Source organism: Pelodiscus sinensis, chromosome 22 (genome assembly GCF_052426305.1).
Source record: "Pelodiscus sinensis isolate ZL-2025 chromosome 22, ASM5242630v1, whole genome shotgun sequence".
NCBI lineage: Eukaryota > Metazoa > Chordata > Testudines > Trionychidae > Pelodiscus > Pelodiscus sinensis.
Window position 1 is genome coordinate 903,572 of NC_143073.1, and position 18,503 is coordinate 922,074.

At 54.3% G+C, this 18,503-nt stretch overlaps 1 protein-coding gene and 1 long non-coding RNA gene across 2 annotated transcripts; both read left to right on the top strand.

Moving 5' to 3' along the window:
• The first annotated feature begins 357 nt into the window (after positions 1 to 357).
• LOC102452884 (uncharacterized) lies at positions 358 to 4,325 on the top strand. The gene is made up of 2 exons (XR_012897466.2): positions 358 to 2,049; positions 3,231 to 4,325. It is a non-coding gene; the product is annotated as an uncharacterized LOC102452884 (long non-coding RNA).
• A 9,846-nt stretch (positions 4,326 to 14,171) lies between these two features.
• Positions 14,172 to 18,270, top strand: LOC149521758 (uncharacterized). Its single transcript, XM_089772665.1, has 2 exons — positions 14,172 to 14,270; positions 17,138 to 18,270. The coding sequence occupies exons 1-2, from the start codon at positions 14,172 to 14,174 to the stop codon at positions 17,879 to 17,881; spliced, it is 843 nt and encodes a 280-aa protein (XP_089628791.1). The 3' UTR covers positions 17,882 to 18,270.
• The last annotated feature ends 233 nt before the right edge of the window (positions 18,271 to 18,503 follow it).

Genomic DNA, 18,503 nt, shown 5'->3' on the forward strand with positions numbered 1-18,503 from the left:
GTGGGCACATAGACACCATCCTGTCCTGGAACCCTACAGACTTTCCTCCAGAACACGACACCCGCTCCATCGCCTGCAGCCAAGCCCTGCTCCGGTCCCTCGGGAAGAAACACCCACAGGATCGCTACCAAGCATCCACTACAGTGCCCACCTGGGGAAGTGAGGAGACAGCATGACAGAGCCAGGCGGGAACCCAGAATTCATCCTCTACAGGGCAGAGCCAACAAAGGAAGGAACAGAATGTCACTGGCCCCAGCTGGGACTTCTCCAACCCATCATCACAGATCCCCCCTTTCCCTAGAGGACGTTCCCTCATTCTCACAGGCCGTGGGGCGCCAATCAGCCCCCACTTACCGACAGCCCCCCAGCCGCCAACTACACCCCCAATAGAAACACCCACCCCAGAGCCAATCCCCGCAACAAACCCCATTGCCAGCTCTGCCCACACGTCTACCCTCGTGACCCCATCCTACGACCTAACCACATCAGCTGCATCACCACGGGCGTGTTCTCCTGCATTGGGCAAACAGGCCCTTTGTGCAAAAGAAGAAGCGGACACCAGCCACCGTACAGAAGCCAGAGGAGAGCACCGCCGTCTCCTGGACACACCGACAGACCTGAAAGCTGCCATTCTCGATTGCCGAATGAATGAATTCAAGACCAGACTGCAGCGCGTGAAACCTCGGAGCTGGAATTCACAGGCTAATGTGACGCCATCAGATCAGGGCTGACGAGAGGCTGGGAACGGCTCGCTCATTACAATAAGCCATTTTCCCACCTTCCTATCACTGTTGGAAATGGCCACATCCACTCCCATTAACACTGCAGTAACACTCCCACGGGTACGTCTGTGTACGTATTTCCCGCCGGCTGCCTTTTCACCTCGCGCAGCTGATGCAGTGGGCTGCAGCCCACGAAAGCTCATGCCCTGGCACACTTGTTAGTCATGGCTGGACTCCTCGCTCATTTTGTGGAAACACACTAACGCGGGTGCCTCTCAGAAGCGTGTCAATGGCCCGACGGTGCGTCGGCTTCTCCGCGTGCAGGGGTGGGGCGGGGCCCCGGGCCCTAGCAATTCTCACCTCCTTCTTCTGAGTCACAGAACAATGAATAACAAATGTAAGGAGAAGTGATTTTGATAGGCACATCGGGGCCTGCTCCTCAGTCATGCCCTGAGATCAATGGTGTCCGTGGGTTGGGTCAGTCTAGGGCAGTGTTTCTCAACCTTTTTATGTAAAGTATCCCTTTAAAAATATATACAAGTACCCTCAGCACCTGCAGTTTTCAGACACGCACAATTTTTCTTCCACCATTGCAACAAATTTGTTTAAACAACTTCATCGTAGCCAGGCGGGCGATTATTATGTTTGGACTTTTTACACCCCAAAATGTCAGGTGCTGTAACATTTAACACAAAAATTCAGTTTTCTCCATGTCAGCTGTGTTGACCTGCCCCCCGCACTTCACTGGCTGAGAGGCACTGCTCTCGGGCATTGCCTGGCTCCTGGTGTAGTCAGGGCACCCCCAGCCTGCCCTTTCCCCGCTCCACGATGTCTGGGGGCTCCCTCCACAGTGGGGAACGCTGCACGGAGCCTTCCCGGCCTCTCGAAGGCTCTTCACACTGGAGAAGTGTAACTTGCAATTGTCCTCGGAATCCAGCCCCGGCTCCATTCTCCAGGAGCGAACGCACCTCTCTGCCTACGTGGCCAAGAATGCCATTGCTCGCCCACCCCTCTATTTTTAGAGCACATGCTGCAAGCCGGGAATGTGAGGAATGCTTCCCGAGGAGGGACCGTCGTGCGTCAGGCAGGGCTGACACCCAAATCACCAGGTGCTGACACAAAAAAATGCCCCAGAAAAGGGAGTTTTCTCCCCCAGAGGACACTCAACCCAGTAATTTATCCTTGGGAGGTTGTGAAAGAACAAGGGCCCCAGACCTAGAAATGTCTCGCTTGGCGGGGCCGGGCTTAGGGACCATATAAAGTTTCTTCCATCCCCAAGGGCCTCATCCCCGTCGCACGGAGCCGCTCGCTCTCACCGCTGAACTGGGTAAGTGGGCTGCTCCTGCACCTGCCGGGGTGGGGTGACAGGGCCAGGCCTTGTGCGGGTCGCTCGCTCTGCTCCTGGCCGTCTGCCCTGGCGTCACTCTGATCCCAGCGAGGCAGATTAAGCAGAGGTGGCTGCAAGCTTTAGAAGGGAAGGAGTTTGCTTTCCTCCCGCTGGCCACCTGCCATTAGCTGGCTGGAGTTACTCCTGGCTGGCAAATCAGCTGAGGTGTCTGTGTTCTTTCTGCGGACGATGCCGGTTCTATTGCCTCCGCCGGCATTACCCCGCCTTACGCCCACGTCAGCGAGCAGGGGCAGCCCGGCGGCCGCACCACCCGGCTTTGCAGGCTTAGATGACAAGCAAGCGCCGGCCCCAGCATGCAAAGCGGCGTCATGCGCTGCCATCGCCACAGGACGGCACAAAGCGCCCGGGGTCAGGTGGTGCAGGAGGGCCACGCGGCCCAAAGGTGCTGGGCAAGGCCTTTGGTGTTATGGGAGTATTTGGCCTCGCACAATGGGGCCGTCGTCCGAGGCGAAGGCGCCACATCGTGCGTCCGCAGTGCAAACGCTGACAGTGATGAGCAGGGTCTAGGAGCTGGCAGGGGCAGGGCCCAAAGGAGAGAGCTCTGACGGAAGGAAGGAAGCGCAGAAGGAGGGATGGGCCGGAGGAATCAAAAGGGAAAAGGCAATTGGCAGGGAGGGAATTATTTTGGACCTTGGGCTAGCGATTTAAATCCTGCCTTGACGTCAGCCATTGACAGCCACCTTGTGAACTAGGGCGGGTGGGAAAATGGGTTCTTGACCAAGCCCTTGTCTTAGTTAGGCTACTTTCTTAAAAAAATGGAGAGGGAGAGAGAGCGAGAGAGAGAGCGAGAGAGAGAGCGAGAGAGAGAGAGAGAGATCCTACCCAACAGCCAAAGCCGGGACATTTTCAGCAAAATGCAGATTATAATAATTATTTTTAAAATTGAGAAATTCTGACTTCTGGGGCTGGAAATGTTCAGGTGAGTCCTCGGGTTTCCATTTTCGACCTGCTCCAATGTGAATGCCTGTCCAAGGGGTGGGTCGGCGCAGATGCAGGGCCAGCAGGTTTTCAGCCAGCGTTTAGGACCCGACACTGAACCCACCTCCCATTGCATTGGCATTTGTCTCGCAAAGGTAAAAACCATCCCACATTTCTCCCAGGTCACCTGACTGCAGCAGATGGCTTCGCCGCAGAACCAGCAGCAACGCAGGCAAAGTCTCCCCTTGCCCCCAGCACTGAGCAATGCCGCTCCAGAACCAGAACCCAGCCCAGGTCCAAGAACAGTCAAAGAACCTGAAAATGCACCCCGGGAAGAAGAGAAGCCCCAGAAGGAGCCACTGAAGCAGCCTCTTGGCCCAGTCCCGGAACTGGAACCAGAACCAGAGCCAGAGCCAGAGCCAGCACCAGAACCAAATCCACCAGAAGCTGAAGAAGCAGGATATTTACAGCCAGAGCAGCAGCAATACAAGCAGCCACCCGCCCTACCACCTGCACCGGGAGCAGAAACATCCACGGAATGTGAGGAAGCAAAACCGGAACCAGAACCAGAGCCAGGCCGATGCCCCCCACCCATCAGCGAGCCAGAAGGTCCTGGCCCTGTGCAACCATCCCCACCGGGGGAAGAGAAGCAACAGAAACAACCGTGCCGCTGGCCCCCGGCACGGAAGTAGCTCCCAGCTCCCGAAGGGAGCCCACGCCACGCACGCGAGGCAGGATAGTGACCAAGTCTCTTCCTGGTCCTGTCCGCGGGGGTTAGAAGGCTTTACTGTAGCAGCTTCAGAGCTTTGTCCTGTACGTGTCGGGGCCTGTTCTCCATTAGTATCCTTAACCTGCCACCAGGCTGGTTCCCGCCAGCTTGTCCCTTCTCCTCTGTCGCTCTTCTCCAGGAAACGATTCGCGGCCGGCGCGGCGAGGCTCTGAGCACACGCTCGCACCCGCGGGGGCCCTGCTTCTGAAACCTGCCCAGGCCAGAGTGAGAACTGGGCCGTCTCTGCGTACGCCCAAACTCTACAGCCCTGGGCACGGATTCCGAGGAGAGACGAGACGCCGCAGCCCCCTCGCGAGCACAGACAAGTGGTGCCCACTCTGGCCAGGATGTCCAGCCGCAGGGACGGCTCTTCGCCTGGGTGCGTGAGGGCCTGAACGAGAGAACGACGCGGCTCGGCTGTAGCATGGAATTGCCTGGCCCCCCCGTGCCTGTGCTCCGCGCTCTCGCTGTACGCGACACAATAAAATCTCCAGTTCATGGATGGGCACACCCGCCTGCTGGGATTCTTTGCTCCTCTGCCGGTCCCTCCACCTGGTCCACTGACGGGAGAGCGGGGAGCAACTGCCCTGGGGTCTGCCGGACCCGCCACGTGGCGATGGCGGGAGCCTGGGCCCTTTAAACAGCCCCCGGAGCGGCGGGCAGCGCTCGGGGTGGCACAGTCCCAGCTGCTCCGAGCCCCGCCCCTTCCTCTCTAAGCCCCGCCCCTTCCTCTCTAAGCCCCGCCCTTTCCAGGAGCTCAGAGCCAGCTCCCCCCATCTTGCCCAGAGGCGATTCTATTGGCTGCCCTGCCATCCACCCTGACACACGCTGACTTACGCACGTTATTTGTTCTAGGGGGTTGCAAGAATAATTCTGGCTCGATGCCGTTTGGGGCAGAAGGTGCTTTCCCCTCCAAACATTTCACCAGCCTGCTAACCCTCAGTGCCCCGCGGCGCCTTTGCGCATGCGCCAGTGCAGAACCAGAGCCCCTTCGTCTCTGGGTTGAAAGGCTCCTGGAAATAAAATCATTTGGGACCAGACTGTGGCATCTCGCCCCAGCTCGGGGGCGGGGGGGGCACAGTGCACTTTGGGAGCACCTGAGTGCAGGGGGCAAGCAGTTACCCCCATAGGAGACACAGGGTAACCCACCCACCCCTGCAGTCAGACGTGCTCCGTGTGCACCCAGTACTTGAGGTTGGGGCAGTGGGCGAACTTACGGCTGGGGGAGGCAAGCCCCCCGCCCCACTCTGCCACCCCCACTGCCCACGGCCCCCTGTGGGAGTCAAGCCTCCCCCAGCTGTAGGGCCAGGCCACCCCCCAATGGGAGGCAGGCAGCCCCAGCCTTCCCTGGGCCTGGGAGCACGGGAGGGTGGTAGGGGGTGGCCTCCGTCTCCCCAGCCCCAGGAGGACTGGCAGCACAGCCCTAGCCTTGGCAGGACTGAAGGCCAGGCAGACCCAGGAGATGAAGGGGAGACTCTGGGGGCGGAGTGTGGTGGGGCCAGCCAGGCAGGTTGGGAAGGGAGTGCCTCCCCCGGCCTCTGAGACCCACCCCCCATGCCTGGGGTTCTCCGTTAGAGAGTGCAGACCCATCAGAGCCTCCAGCCTTGCATGCACGTTGGAGACACGTGGAGAGGGGGGCGCATGGCCCGGCCCAGGAGTGTCGCTACCCAGCGTCGAGGTGTCCAGGCCCAGGATGGTCAGCAGAGCGAGGGAGGGAGGGAACCTGTTTCAGGGATCCCAGCAGGTACAACCTGCTTAAAGGCCATCGCTGGAGACGCTGAGCAGGCAATGCTGCCCCCTGGTGGCGTGTCCACCGAAAGGATGAGCCTACACGAACGGGGAAAGTCGAATCACGACCTGCAACTCAGCTAGGTAATTACGCAGCTGGAGTCAACATACCTGGATTCAAGTTTCCCTGCAGCAGGAGGCCCATGGGAGCAAATGCTTCCCTTACTTCTCGCAGGAGCAGGAATACTGGCCGCCGGGGGGGGGGGGGGGGGGGGGGGGAGCACCCTCTGAGTTCGATTTAGCGGGTCTTTGCTAGACCCACTAAATTGAATTCTGGGAGATCAATTGCAACAGTGAAGACCAGGCCTTATACTCCAGGCAGAGGAGGATTTGAATCCCAGCTGTCTGTGTACCTGTGCACACACAGGCATGAGTGTGTGTATTGATTTACAGTTCAAGTGGGAGAATACACAGAGAAGCTGATCAGAACTTCGCTGCAAGGAAACGGAAGCAGTAACTTGTCTAAGGCCACCCTCTCTCCTATGGGCAGGGCTCCTCTCTACAAACCCCACATCTTTTCAAACTTCCTTCCTCTCGGAATCGCTCCGTGTCCTTCATCGCTCTTGCTGCCCACCTGGAAAGCCCAGCAGGGCCTCGTTGTGGCAGGTGCCAAAAGCAGTGTGAGAGCCGGTCCTTGCCTCGTGTTTAGCGCACTGCTGTGGTAGGCAGCAGGGCTTTGGGAACCTGGAGTTCCCCAGTCCAGGTCCAAGAGATGTGGAGTCTACCATGGCTGGGCCTGAGTCTCGCAGCCGTGCTCCTGTGTCCACATCCTGGCCCACACACCCGTAAGTCCCCAGCTGACAGATTCCCTATCCGCTGGGTAAGGACAGATCTCCCGTTCCCTCCATCCCACGGTTCTGTAGCTCCCTCCTGTGGTTAAACGTCATGTGTCATGCCAGGCAGAGATGGATTCTTGAGGCTTTGGCTCACGCGCCTGCATTTCGTTTGCAGTGTCCGTGCTCTTTCCAGTTCCTGTGCGCTTAGCTGGTGGATTCCACAGAGCAGGCTGCCGGGACAGTCGATATCAGGGACCGGCCCGGATCCCAGTGTCATGGGTCTGGTTTTGGTTCTTTGTCATCGGAGGATTCAGCTGCCTACTTAAATCCTGCCCCATTGAGTTTACAGGCTAAGAGCATCTCCTTAGCTTCTAACTTGTCCAGGGATATATGTCTCCCTCTGTGTGTGTCTGTGTCCTTGGGCAACACCCCATGGGGGTAGCAAGATACTTATACATACGAATAGAAGCAAAAAAAAAAAATCTTGGCATTGGAAAAGGTTCAGAAAAAGGCAACAAAATGAAGAGGGGTTCGGAATGGGTGCCATATGAAGAGAGATCAATAACACTGAGACTTTTCAGCTTAGAAAAGAGGAGACAAAAGGGGGATATGAAAATGGTCTATAAAATCATGAGAGGTGTGGAGAAAGTGAACAAGGAAAAGTTATTTACTTGTTCCCATAACTAGAACTAGGGGGTCGCCAAATGAAATTAATAGGAAGCAGGTTTAAAACATACAAAAGGAAGTTTTTCTTCACACAATGTACGGTCAACTTGTGGAACTCCTTGCCAGAGGATGTTGTGAAGACCAGGCCTTTAATAGGCATTGATTAACCTGTCCTCCATGAATTTATCTAGTTCATTTTTGAGCCCCGTTAGTCAGGATGGGTAGAAATAGTGTCCTTTGCCTCTGTTTGTCAGAGGCTGGGAATGTGTGACAGGAAAGATCATTTGATGGTTCCCTGTTCTGTTCACTCCCTTCACGTGTAAATGACAGAGCCGCCGGGGCCCGTACCCCAAGTGCTGAATCTGTGGGAGCTGTGGGGCAGAAGCACCCCTGGAAAAATACAGTGAGTGTGCTGCACCTTCCACTCAGGCTATCTCTACTCAGGCGCAGAATACGCAGCTGCATAGGGCACCTGAAAATGTGGGGCACCGCTGGGTCTTAATGCCCACCCACCCCCCTCTTCCTCCCCCCGTCCTGTGGCCCTGCTCCCTCCGGGGAGGAGCTAGTGAACTGAACAGTGGCACAACCTGCCCGAGCCATGAGCAGCCCCCGAACCTGTGACAGAGCCAGTCACGGTGGAATGAAGCCATGTAACAGGCACGTGCCAGCCCCAGGTACGGCCTGTCGGTTTCTGAATGTACAGGCCTCAAGTTTAACGTTTGTTTTACACGTATGTCATTAGTGTGTCGCTAAAGATGATAAATCACGTCTCTAAAAAACATCCCTCCCCTGGCCACCATTGGGCACAGGGGCACCAGTTTCATAGCACTGCCTAGGGCCCCGTTCGTCCTCAGGACGGCCCTGCCCACCAGACTCAGCTGCTTGGCAGCTCCCCCGAGCAGCTAACGAGGGCACTGGCCCAGTGGGTTACAGCTGCCCCAATCCCCATCTCTGGCCCCTGGCTGCGCCCGTGGCCATTCCACAGCATAACGCCCTCCTACCAGATGCCTCCCTTTCCATGTGATGAGAAACAATCCAATTCCAGGCACGTCCCATTGTCCTGGAACAGCCAAGCCCCGACCTGGCTTTGGGCTCGTCTACACTGGCCCCTTTTCCGGAAGGGGCATGTTAATTTCAGCTATCGTAGTAGGGAAATCCGCGGGGGATTTAAATATCCCCCACGGCATTTAAATAAAAATGTCCGCCGCTTTTTTCCGGCTTTTAGAAAAGCCGGAAAAGAGCGTCTACACTGGCCCCGATCCTCCGGAAAAAGCGCCCTTTTCCGGAGGCTCTTATTCCTACTAGGAATAAGAGTAGGAATAAGAGCCTCCGGAAAAGGGCACTTTTTCCGGAGGATCGGGGCCAGTGTAGATGCTCTTTTCCGGCTTTTCTAAAAGCCGGAAAAAAGCGGCGGACATTTTTATTTAAATGCCGCGGGGGATATTTAAATCCCCCGCGGATTTCCCTACTACGATAGCTGAAATTAACATGCCCCTTCCGGAAAAGGGGCCAGTGTAGACGTAGCCTTTATGTTTGGATTAGAGAAAGCTGCTCCTGAATTTGGTGGCCGTTGCTGTTACTGTTTAGACGGACAGACAGACACATTTCTAAATTCATAGTCAGATAGCTGGTGAGAGCATGTGAGGCTGGCTTGCGCCAGCCGTCCCCAGGCATCGGTGGCAGGGTGCTAGCAATATTGCGCATGGAGCTAAGTCTGGATGGCAGCAAGCAAGGCTGACATTTGTGCTGGGTGTCTCATCCCCTCACATCAGCATGTTCTCTCCACTCAGGCGCTTTAGCCCCCATCAGGGAGCTGGGTAACGCGGCTTTGAACTGAGTCTCTTGAAAGCTATTCCAACGTCCCTGGCTTGCGGGTTTTGCATGAACGATCGGGTCCTGCCCAGCTCTTCGGTGGCCAGGATTTCCTAGCGATTCTTGGGTTTGTCCGCACAGAAAACAAGGCCCCGTGGTGGGAACTGAGTCTCAGAGCTCTGGTCCACAGCCTGCAGCTCCTGTTATGGGGCTAAAAATAGCCACGTGGCCGTTCCAGCTCAGGCTCCGAAGTGATTTTAGGTGTGAGCAGAGTGCAAGTTCTGCAGCCCTGGACACTTTGAGCCATTGGCTTATATGGAAAACAAAACACAACTAAACAAAACAGCCCCCCCAAAAAACTGGGCAGCCAAAATCTCTAGCCACTTGTGAAGCCCTTGGTGCTGCTATGGAAGGGCCTTGTTGCTACTGCCTTGGAGGCCTCGGTGATCACAGGCCTTGAAACCCGAAGGACTCTGACGGAAGGCAGAGCTGCGCTGGCCTTTGGGGCAGGGTGCCACGTACTACAGAGACTGTCTGGGCCGAATTAGCAACATTCCCCACATCCTGCTCAGAGCAACAGACGCTCTACAGGAATAGCCCACAGTGCGACTTTGCTTGCCCTGTAGTGTGCACACACGGTCAGGGAGTGAAGGACAAATCGATAACAAGCTCAAGCTCGGGGTGCTGAATTGTCTTGTGGATAATAAGGCCTAGGAAGGCTTGAGTCTGCCACTGAATTGAAATAGGCATATTTGTGTCTCTCCTGTGCCTTGGTTTCCACATTTGTACATTGGGGATAATAATAGGCAGATGAATTAAAGCTGCAGAGAGATGTGGGGGACGAAAAGATCGACTGTGTCAGAGGACATAAAGCAGATAAGTGAGAAGATGGCACTTGGAAAGGGAATTAGATAGAAGACCAAAAAGCTCTCATGGATGTGGATAACGGAGAAGTGGTGGATGTGATAAACCTAGACATTAGTAAGGCATCTGACACGGTCTCGCATACGGCATGACCTTCTTATCAATAAACTAGGCAAATACAACCTAGATGGGGCTCCTATAAGGTGGGTGCAGAACTGGCTGGATAACCGTACTCAGGGTATGTCTACACTACCCTCCTAGTTCGAACTAGGAGGGTAATGTAGGCATACCGCACTTGCAAATGAAGCCTGGGATTTGAATTTCCCGGGCTTCATTTGCATAAGCGGGGAGCCGCCATTTTTAAAACCCCGCTGGTTCGAACCCCGTGTAGCCGTGGAACGAGGTGTACCGGTAGTTCAGAATAGGAAGCCTAGTTCGAACTACCTAGTTCGAGCCCCGTGTAGCCATGCTGCATGGGGTTCGAACCAGCGGGGTTTTAAAAATGGCGGCTCCCCGCTTATGCAAATGAAGCCTGGGAAATTCAAATCCCGGGCTTCATTTGCAAGTGCGGTATGCCTACATTACCCCGCTAGTTCGAACTAGGAGGGTAGTGTAGACATACCCTCAGAGAGTAGTTATTAATGGTCACTGTCATGCTGGAAGGGCAGAACAAGTGGGGTTCCGCAGGGTCTGTTTTGGGGCCAGTTCTGTTCAGTATCTTCATCAGCGACTTAGCTATCGGCATAGAGAGGACGCTTCTTAAGTCTGCAGGTGATCCCAAGCCGGGAGGGGGTGCGAGTGCTTAGGAGGCTGGGTCAGAATTCAGAATGATCTGGACACACTGGAGAAATGGTCGGAGGGAAACAGGATGAAGTTTCATAAGGACCAATGCAAAGTGCTCCACTGAGGAAGGACCAATCCGTGTCACACGCACGGAAGGGGAAGCGACTGCCTAGGCAGGAGTCCTGCCGAAAGGGATCTAGGGGCCAGAGTGGACCGCAAATTCAAATGAGTCAACAGTGCCACACTGGTGCAAAAAAAGCCAGCATGCCGGGATCAGGAGCATCCATCCTGAGTTCGTTGCACACGTTGCACACGCTGCCACCTAGTGGCTGACGAGCCACATTCCATCACTGCCCCGAGCACCAGTGGGAAGTTCGAGTTGCAGCAGCTCCCCCACCACCGATGTAGTCGCTCTGAGTCGCTTCCGCGCCGTTGCAGAGTGCGGCTGCTCTCTTTCCGGGCAGGCTCCTTTGCACGGCGTCACACGAGCGATTTACAGCGAGCTCATTTGTGCAAGAAACACTTTGAAACGGGTCTTAGGCACCTCCCTGCGACTTTGCACACTCAGGGGTCAGCGGAAGTTTTATTTAAACTCCCCACTGCAGGCTGGACCTCCCTGGGCCGGCACCTGGCTGGTCCCAAATGAGAGAGCTTCAATTCCCTCCCCCTGCCGGTGGGACTCCAGGCTGTCCTAGCGGTGCGCCTCTGCCCCCAGATCGCCACCTACTGGTTGCGCTGGCCCGTCCCGCCGCCACAGCTCTGCTGCCCCAGGGCCACTGGGGCTGCCACGGCCTTTGGGCACCGGACTGCCACAGCTCCGGGGTGCAGGAGCTGCTGTGGTTCTGGGGCCACTGAGACGCTGCTCCCCAGGGATGCTGAGGTCAACCCCGTGGCACCCAGCTCTCTGGACCAGGGGCTGTAAATCGTGGTTCTGCTGGACCAGAGTGTCCCAGAGTGTCACAGGGCAGGCGACGAAGCTCTCCCGATCGGTACCAGCCGCATTCCTGTCTCGGCTGAACGCTGGCTTTGTCATCCCAGCATGCATGAGGTGAGAAAATGACGTCAGAGCTTTGCGTACTAATGTCCTGCAGCACCGAATGACAGGATACACAGGCTGGAGAGGCAGGAATTCTGGGTTCTATTTCTGGCTCTGATGCTGACTCAGTGTGCGTACTTGAGCAAACTACCGCACCTCTGTGTGCCTCAGTTTCCCCATGTTTATAACATGGGATCATAATACATCCCTGCTCCATGAGACATGTAAGACTTTCTCAGGTGAATAGATAGCAAAGCTCTTTACTAATGTTAATTAAAATATCGGAATGACAAATCACAATCCTATCTTGCCAATGTTTTGCTATGCTAGTTGGAAATGGCAGCCTAAGTGTGAGCATCACATTAAGAACATTTCAGTCTGGAGTGGAATCCACAGTGCTATTTCCTCTGGTCATCTCACACCGCAGAGTGAAATACAGCTCAATTATCAAATCCCCAGAGGAAAACAACCGGGCTTTTTAAATACACAGAAAACAGTCTTTAACAGAAATCATTCTTTCCCCAGTTCATTGCCTCTTGGGAAAAAATTACACCTCACCAGGCAATGAATATCTGGTCCTATGACAAATTCTCATTTTAGTAAGATAAAGATGTATTTGAAAAGTTTCAGATTTCATAAAATATTTATTTTATTTTATTATATTTCAAAACTCTGCTTAGATGAAAACAGATTATTTTCTGGCAAAAATTCCATTTAGTTTCCATTTTCTGCCACATTTCAAGCATTTTCTTTCACCATCGGTCATGCCTCTCCAATCTGTTTACATGATACTCTTACGAGCTGTCACCACGCTGAAGGACAGAGGGGTTCCAACATCTCTTTTCTCTAATCAAATAATATTTCCCAAATAATCCCTAAATTCCAATTTAAATTCCCGAATTTAAAAAGTAGCTGTGCCCTGTCCTTGAATACTTATAGGTGAACACATGGACTTGAAATAACATTTTCCAGCTAGTTACAGTGCTCCGGGGCAGCCTGTGAACAGGATCCGGTTCCCCACGGTCAGTCCGTGGTGGGCGGCTGCCTCTGCAGGTACGGGAGTTTGCTGCTCCCATGGGGTGCGGATCGCTGTTCCGAGCCAACGGGCTCTGCAGGGGGCAGTATCCCAGTCTGCATCGCTTCCCGCAGCTTCCATTGGCTCAGTTCCGCTCTCTCTGTAACGGCCGGTGACATTCCTTTGTAGCGGAACGGCTGCTTCCGAACCCGTGGCTGAGGACCCCGGCCGGTGCCAACTGTCTCGGTGTTTCCATTTCTGATGTCTGACGTGTGCCCGTTTATTCTTCGTGGCAGAGACCGGCCAGTTTGGCCAATACCCATTGACATGGTTTCCAGTGGCTTGAATAATGACCCGAATCGGATGGCCCATTATAAAACCTGGTTTCCTTACACTGGCATCAAGAGCTAAGCATGGGCCCTTCCAGGCCTCGCCATGAGCCTCACTAGCACTGGCCCTACAATGGACAGGTACCTGCCCCTCATTTCGCGCCGCTCTGCTCCTCTGAGCCGTGGGTTTGAGCTGAGTGGTCCCGCGGCTGCTCGGAGACAGACAGGGGCCAGCAAACGCCGGTGAAACAGCCTCATTGCCACTCGAAAGGCTCTGCCCCAGGGCCAGGGCTGCCCATGGCTCTGGCACCGGCTTGTCACTACCTCCTCTCCGGAGGCCGCAGGGCCACACAGCACGGGCAGGAAGAGGCGGGCGGGTGGACGTTCAGACCGAGCGGTGCCCCGAGTTTGCGGGTGCCCTATGCAGCGGCGTATCCTGCGCATAGCTACAGGGGCTCTGTAGGTGGCATAGAAGCGCATTAGCCACAACACCAGCCACCCCGAGCCCCCGGTGAACCAGCGGTTTCCCTTTTGCGGTGTGGCGATGGCACCTCTTGCCCACGGTTCCCTGATCTTCCAGCACTGGCCACCCTCCTGGGAGCTGAGCTGTAATCAGCCCATCAAAGGGGTGCGGGGTGATGGCAGATAAGGGAGTGGGACGGGGAGAATACACTTCCCAAGAGTCCTCCCCCGGCTGTGATTTTCTAAGTCACTGAAGGGATTTAGACACAAGGTTCCCATTGAAATGCATGGGATTTAGGCAGCTAAATCCCTTTTCCAACCTCCCCGGACTTGAGAGGGTGGCTGCCCTTAGGGTCTCCCTGAGCTGTGGATTGGGGCGCAGTCACTCGCAGTGGGGTTTGGAGGCTACGTTCATGTCTGTGTGGCCCTTGCTCCCTTGGCATTGGTATACAGAGCTCCCCCCAAATTGCCCCCTTGCTTGTCAAGTGGGAGAACCCGAGGAGGGGGCATTTAGATTCGCTGCCCCTCCACTTCCATGCCAGCTCCTGGAGCGTTGGGGACCAGCGTGCCGTGGGGTGTGGCTGGCTCCGAGCTGACCACAGCCGGACCGAAGCGAACCCTGGTCCTGAGCACATGCTAGTGGCTGTCACCAGCGCCGCACGTGGTCTTGGGAAGGACCATGGAGAGGTTCTCGGTACGTCGCTGTTCCGGCCGCAGCAAGGAGGGTGCTAACAACTGGTGAGGGTGAGTAAAACAGTCAGTCACGGAGTGGCATGTGACTCAGGCTGTGATTGGTGGGTAATTATACCATCATGCAGCAGAGATGCAGTCACCCCTGAGGGCAGCTCCCAGGAGTATAAGTGCTCTGCACAGCAGCGCCACTCTACCGACTGCCATCCAGTTGTGCCCACTCGTGAACCGGGTAAGTCTGATTTCATGGCGCTATTGGAAAGTCACTTCATTGCTGGGTTGCTCAGGTCGGGTTGTATCCTTCCCGGCTATTGGCTGGGAGAAAACTTGTTGTCATTAGCCCAGCTAGGATCCATCCGAGTCTTTGGAACCGCAAGAGGGAAGTGTTTCTAGCTGGACTGAAAATTCCCCAGGGCCGGGGCTGTCTTGTTTCAGGATAACACGGTCACAGTCGCCAAGGAGATGTGGGCGGTAGCTCAGACTAACCACTCCAGTTCAATTCTGTCCTAAACCCTAGGTAAATATTTGGGAAGCCAGCTGGAGTCTCTGTGGTCACACTGTATTTTTATCCTGCCAACGCCATCAGAGCTAATCCTCTGACAGGATAACAAGTCTTGTGGATAAGGGAGAAGCAGTGGACATGGTCTAGACTTTAGTAAGGCATTTGCCATGGTCTCGCATGATCTTCTTATCAATAAACTAGGCAAATGCAACTTAGATGGGGCTACTGTAAAGTGGGTGCACAGCTGGCTGGCTAACCGTTCTCAGAGAGTAGTTATTAACGGTTCAGAGTCATGCTGGAAGGGCAGGACAAGCGGGGTTCCACAGGAGTCTGTTTTGGGACAAGTTCTGTTCCCAACGATTTAGATGATGGCATAGGGAGAACGCTTATTAAGTTGCAGGTGATACCAAGCTGGGAAGGGGTGCGAGTGCTTTGGAGCATGGGTCCTAATTCAAAATGATCTGGACAAACTGGAGAAATGGTCTGAAGTCAATGGGTCTGTCTACACTAGTTCGAACTAGAGGGGTAATGTAGGCATACCGCACTTGCAAATGAAGCCCGGGATTTGAATTTCCCGGGCTTCATTTGCCTAAGCCGGGCGCCGCCATTTTTAAATCCCAGCTAGTTCGAACCCCGTGCAGCGCGGCTACACACGGCACGGAGTAGCTAGTTCGGATTAGGCTTCCTAATCCGAACTAGCTGTACTCCTCATGGAATACATGGAATGAGGAGTACAGCTAATTCGGATTAGGAAGCCTAATCTGAACTAACTACTCTGTGCCGCGTGTAGCTGCGCGGCACGGGGTTCGAACTAGCAGGGATTTAAAAATGGAGGCGCCCGGCTTATGCAAATGAAGCCCGGGAAATTCAAATCCCGGGCTTCATTTGCAAGTGCGGTATGCCTACATTACCCCTCTAGTTCGAACTAGCGGGGTAGTGTAGACATACCCAATAGGATGAAGTTCAATAAGGACAATTGCAAAGTGCTCCGCTTAGAAGGACCAATCCGTGTCACACACACAGGACGGGAAGCGACTGTCTAGGAACGAGTCCTGCCAAAAGGGATCTAGGGATCAGAGTGGACCACCAGTTGGTGTCATCTCGCTCCCTGATGTGGCTATTACACCATTGTCCATTGGCTTGGTAGAATTGATTTTTGGATTTTATCGTTTCAATGGATAATATCAGTGTTTACCTTTACGCAGTTTTGGATATTATTTCTGTATTTAGTCATGTAAATTGTCACAAATGCAGGGAATTGGGGAGGAGTCTGACAACGAGGGGATGATTTAACAACAGTAGACACTGATATTCCAAAAGCTAAGACTTTCTAACCCTTCAGATACATATGGCCAAGGTCACGTGTAAACATCCTCACATCAGATGTTTCTCCAGCAGCATTTTTCTTACTTTGCCCACATGCACCTTTCTGTTACACAGGAGGAATGACTATTTCCTCTGACACTGTGTGTGTTTGGTGCCATTGACATTTGGCAACATTTGCCGATACAAGTGTCATCCTTCCGGCTCTGGTGATGCTCTGTGACCTCTGGGTGGGATTATGGCCGTGGGATTGTTTGAAACAAACTCGGAAGCTACCTCCAGTCGGGTGTGCCCCTGGCTTCGGTCTGCCTGGCATCCCCGTTCCCTAAGGCCTCGCTGAGTCGCTCGCCGAATCAAGCAGGAAGACAAATCACCCAGCCCGGTCTGCCTCAGGAACACCCTCGCTCTCTGTTGCAGAGAGGGGAGACAAGTCCCAGATAGGCAGCCTGGGGGCTGGAGACAAGGAGAGATGAACGATAGCGTCTTCAATGTTTTTTTTCATAGCACCCTAGAATCCCAGGGCTGGCAGACACCTCAGGAGACCTAGGGTACATCTAAACTACATGCCTCTGTCGACGGAGGCATGTAGATTAGCCAGATCGGCAGAGGGAAATGAAGCCGCGATTAAAATAATCGCGGCTTCATTTAAATTTAAATGGCTGCCCCGCTCTGCCGATCAGCTGTTTGTCGGCAGATCGGGGCAGTCTGGACGCGACGCGCCGACAAAGAAGCCTTTCTTGATCAGCACAGGTAAACCTGGTTTCACGAGGCATACCTGTGCCAATCAGGAAAGGCTTCTTTGTCGGCGCGTCGCGTCCAGACTGCCCCGATCTGCCGACAAACAGCTGATCGGCAGAGTGGGGCAGCCATTTAAATTTAAATGAAGCCGCGATTATTTTAATCACGGCTTCATTTCCCTCTGCCGATCTGGCTAATCTACATGCCTCCGTCGACGGAGGCATGTAGTCTAGACACACTCATGGAGTCCAGCCCCTGCTCAAAGCAGGGCCCCACCCATTGCTTATTGTGCCTATTGACATGAAGTGGGACCACGTAAGGACCCTCTCTCATTGCATAGACCTTTGTCTAACCATCTCCTGCCAAAGGTGGATAGTGCTAATCAGTGATGGGCGAATCTCCCTGGGCCCACGCAGATTTCTGCACCCGCTCTATTCTACTCCAGCACAGCGAGGGCCTGGGCGACGGGGCTCCTGTAATGACGGGAAATGAAGAGGTGTCTGAATTAATGTTCTGCCTTCTATTGCTTCTTCCAGGGGTTCCAAGATTGCACAAAGATGACTTACTATGGCCGGAAGCACCAACAGCACTGCCTGCCCTCCCCGGCATGTGTCGCTAAATGCCCACAGCCGTGTCGTCCGCAGTATGAGCAACACTGTGCTCCCAAATGCCAGCCAGTGTATGTGACCAAGTGCCCACCGCTGTATGGACCACAGTATGCCTTCCCTTGTGCTGCACAGTGCCCGCCTCGGTGCGTGACCAAGTGCCCGCCTCAGTGCATGACCAAGTGCCCGCCTCCGTGTGTGACCAAGTGCCCGCCTCAGTGCGTGACCAAGTGCCCGCCTCCGTGTGTGACCAAGTGCCCGCCTCAGTGCGTGACCAAGTGCCCGCCTCCGTGTGTGACCAAGTGCCCGCCTCAGTGCGTGACCAAGTGCCCGCCTCAGTGCGTGACCAAGTGCCCGCCTCCGTGTGTGACCAAGTGCCCGCCTCAGTGCATGACCAAGTGCCCGCCTCCGTGTGTGACCAAGTGCCCGCCTCAGTGCGTGACCAAGTGCCCGCCTCCGTGTGTGACCAAGTGCCCGCCTCAGTGCGTGACCAAGTGCCCGCCTCCGTGTGTGACCAAGTGCCCGCCTCGGTGCGTGACCAAGTGCCCGCCTCGGTGCGTGACTAAGTGCCCCCAGCAATGCGTAACCCAGTACCCGGGTCAATGTCAATCAGGAAATATCAAAATGTCAAGCCAATGCAAAAAGTATTGCTCTGCCCCCAACTGGCCTTGGTAAGGAGAAAAGGAAAACAGCAACAACCATGCAAAAAAGACCCCGCAGCGAATCAAAGTGCCCAGGTGACGTCTCTTCATATTATTCTGCCTCCCCTGCTCCCATTGAATTATGAAGCTGCATCACACTGTTCTCCAGCTTTCCCTGGATTTACAAAGCCCGTTATTGATTGTGGCTGTTACTGCCCTTGCCACGGCTCTGGGCCACTTGTTCGTTGGTTGCTCTTTGACCTGTTATGGAAAATGTCCCCCGGAGAAGTTACTTTGTTCTCCACAGCTGCTTACACCTGGCACTTGAAATAGGAAATATTATTTCAACAACAGTGAAATGTCCCAAGGTTCAAAACCCGTAGCAGAGAGGCATCTATCTTATTAAATGTTATTTATGTTGCTTCCTCATACCTGCCTTTTGGTGTTTCCTTTATCTTCTATGACTTGTTAGATGGAAAGAATAGGCTTTCATGGCCAGGGTGTTAAGAAGCCTGAGTAACAAACGACTCATGCTATTTTCTGTCCATTAGAAATACTCCTGCAGTGAAACCCTGAAGTGACTTACCTTAGTTTAGAATCCCACCAATAATTTTCTGGTTATAAATTCACAATCAAGTGGAAAAGAAAACATAACT

Bases quoted from the DNA above. Each gene is read 5' to 3' on its own strand.
- LOC149521758 (XM_089772665.1), top strand. From the start codon at position 14,172: ATGCAGTCACCCCTGAGGGCAGCTCCCAGGAGTATAAGTGCTCTGCAC. The intron at 14,271-17,137 runs GTAAGTCTGATT...TGCTTCTTCCAG, and splicing joins TGTGCCCACTCGTGAACCGG to GGGTTCCAAGATTGCACAAA.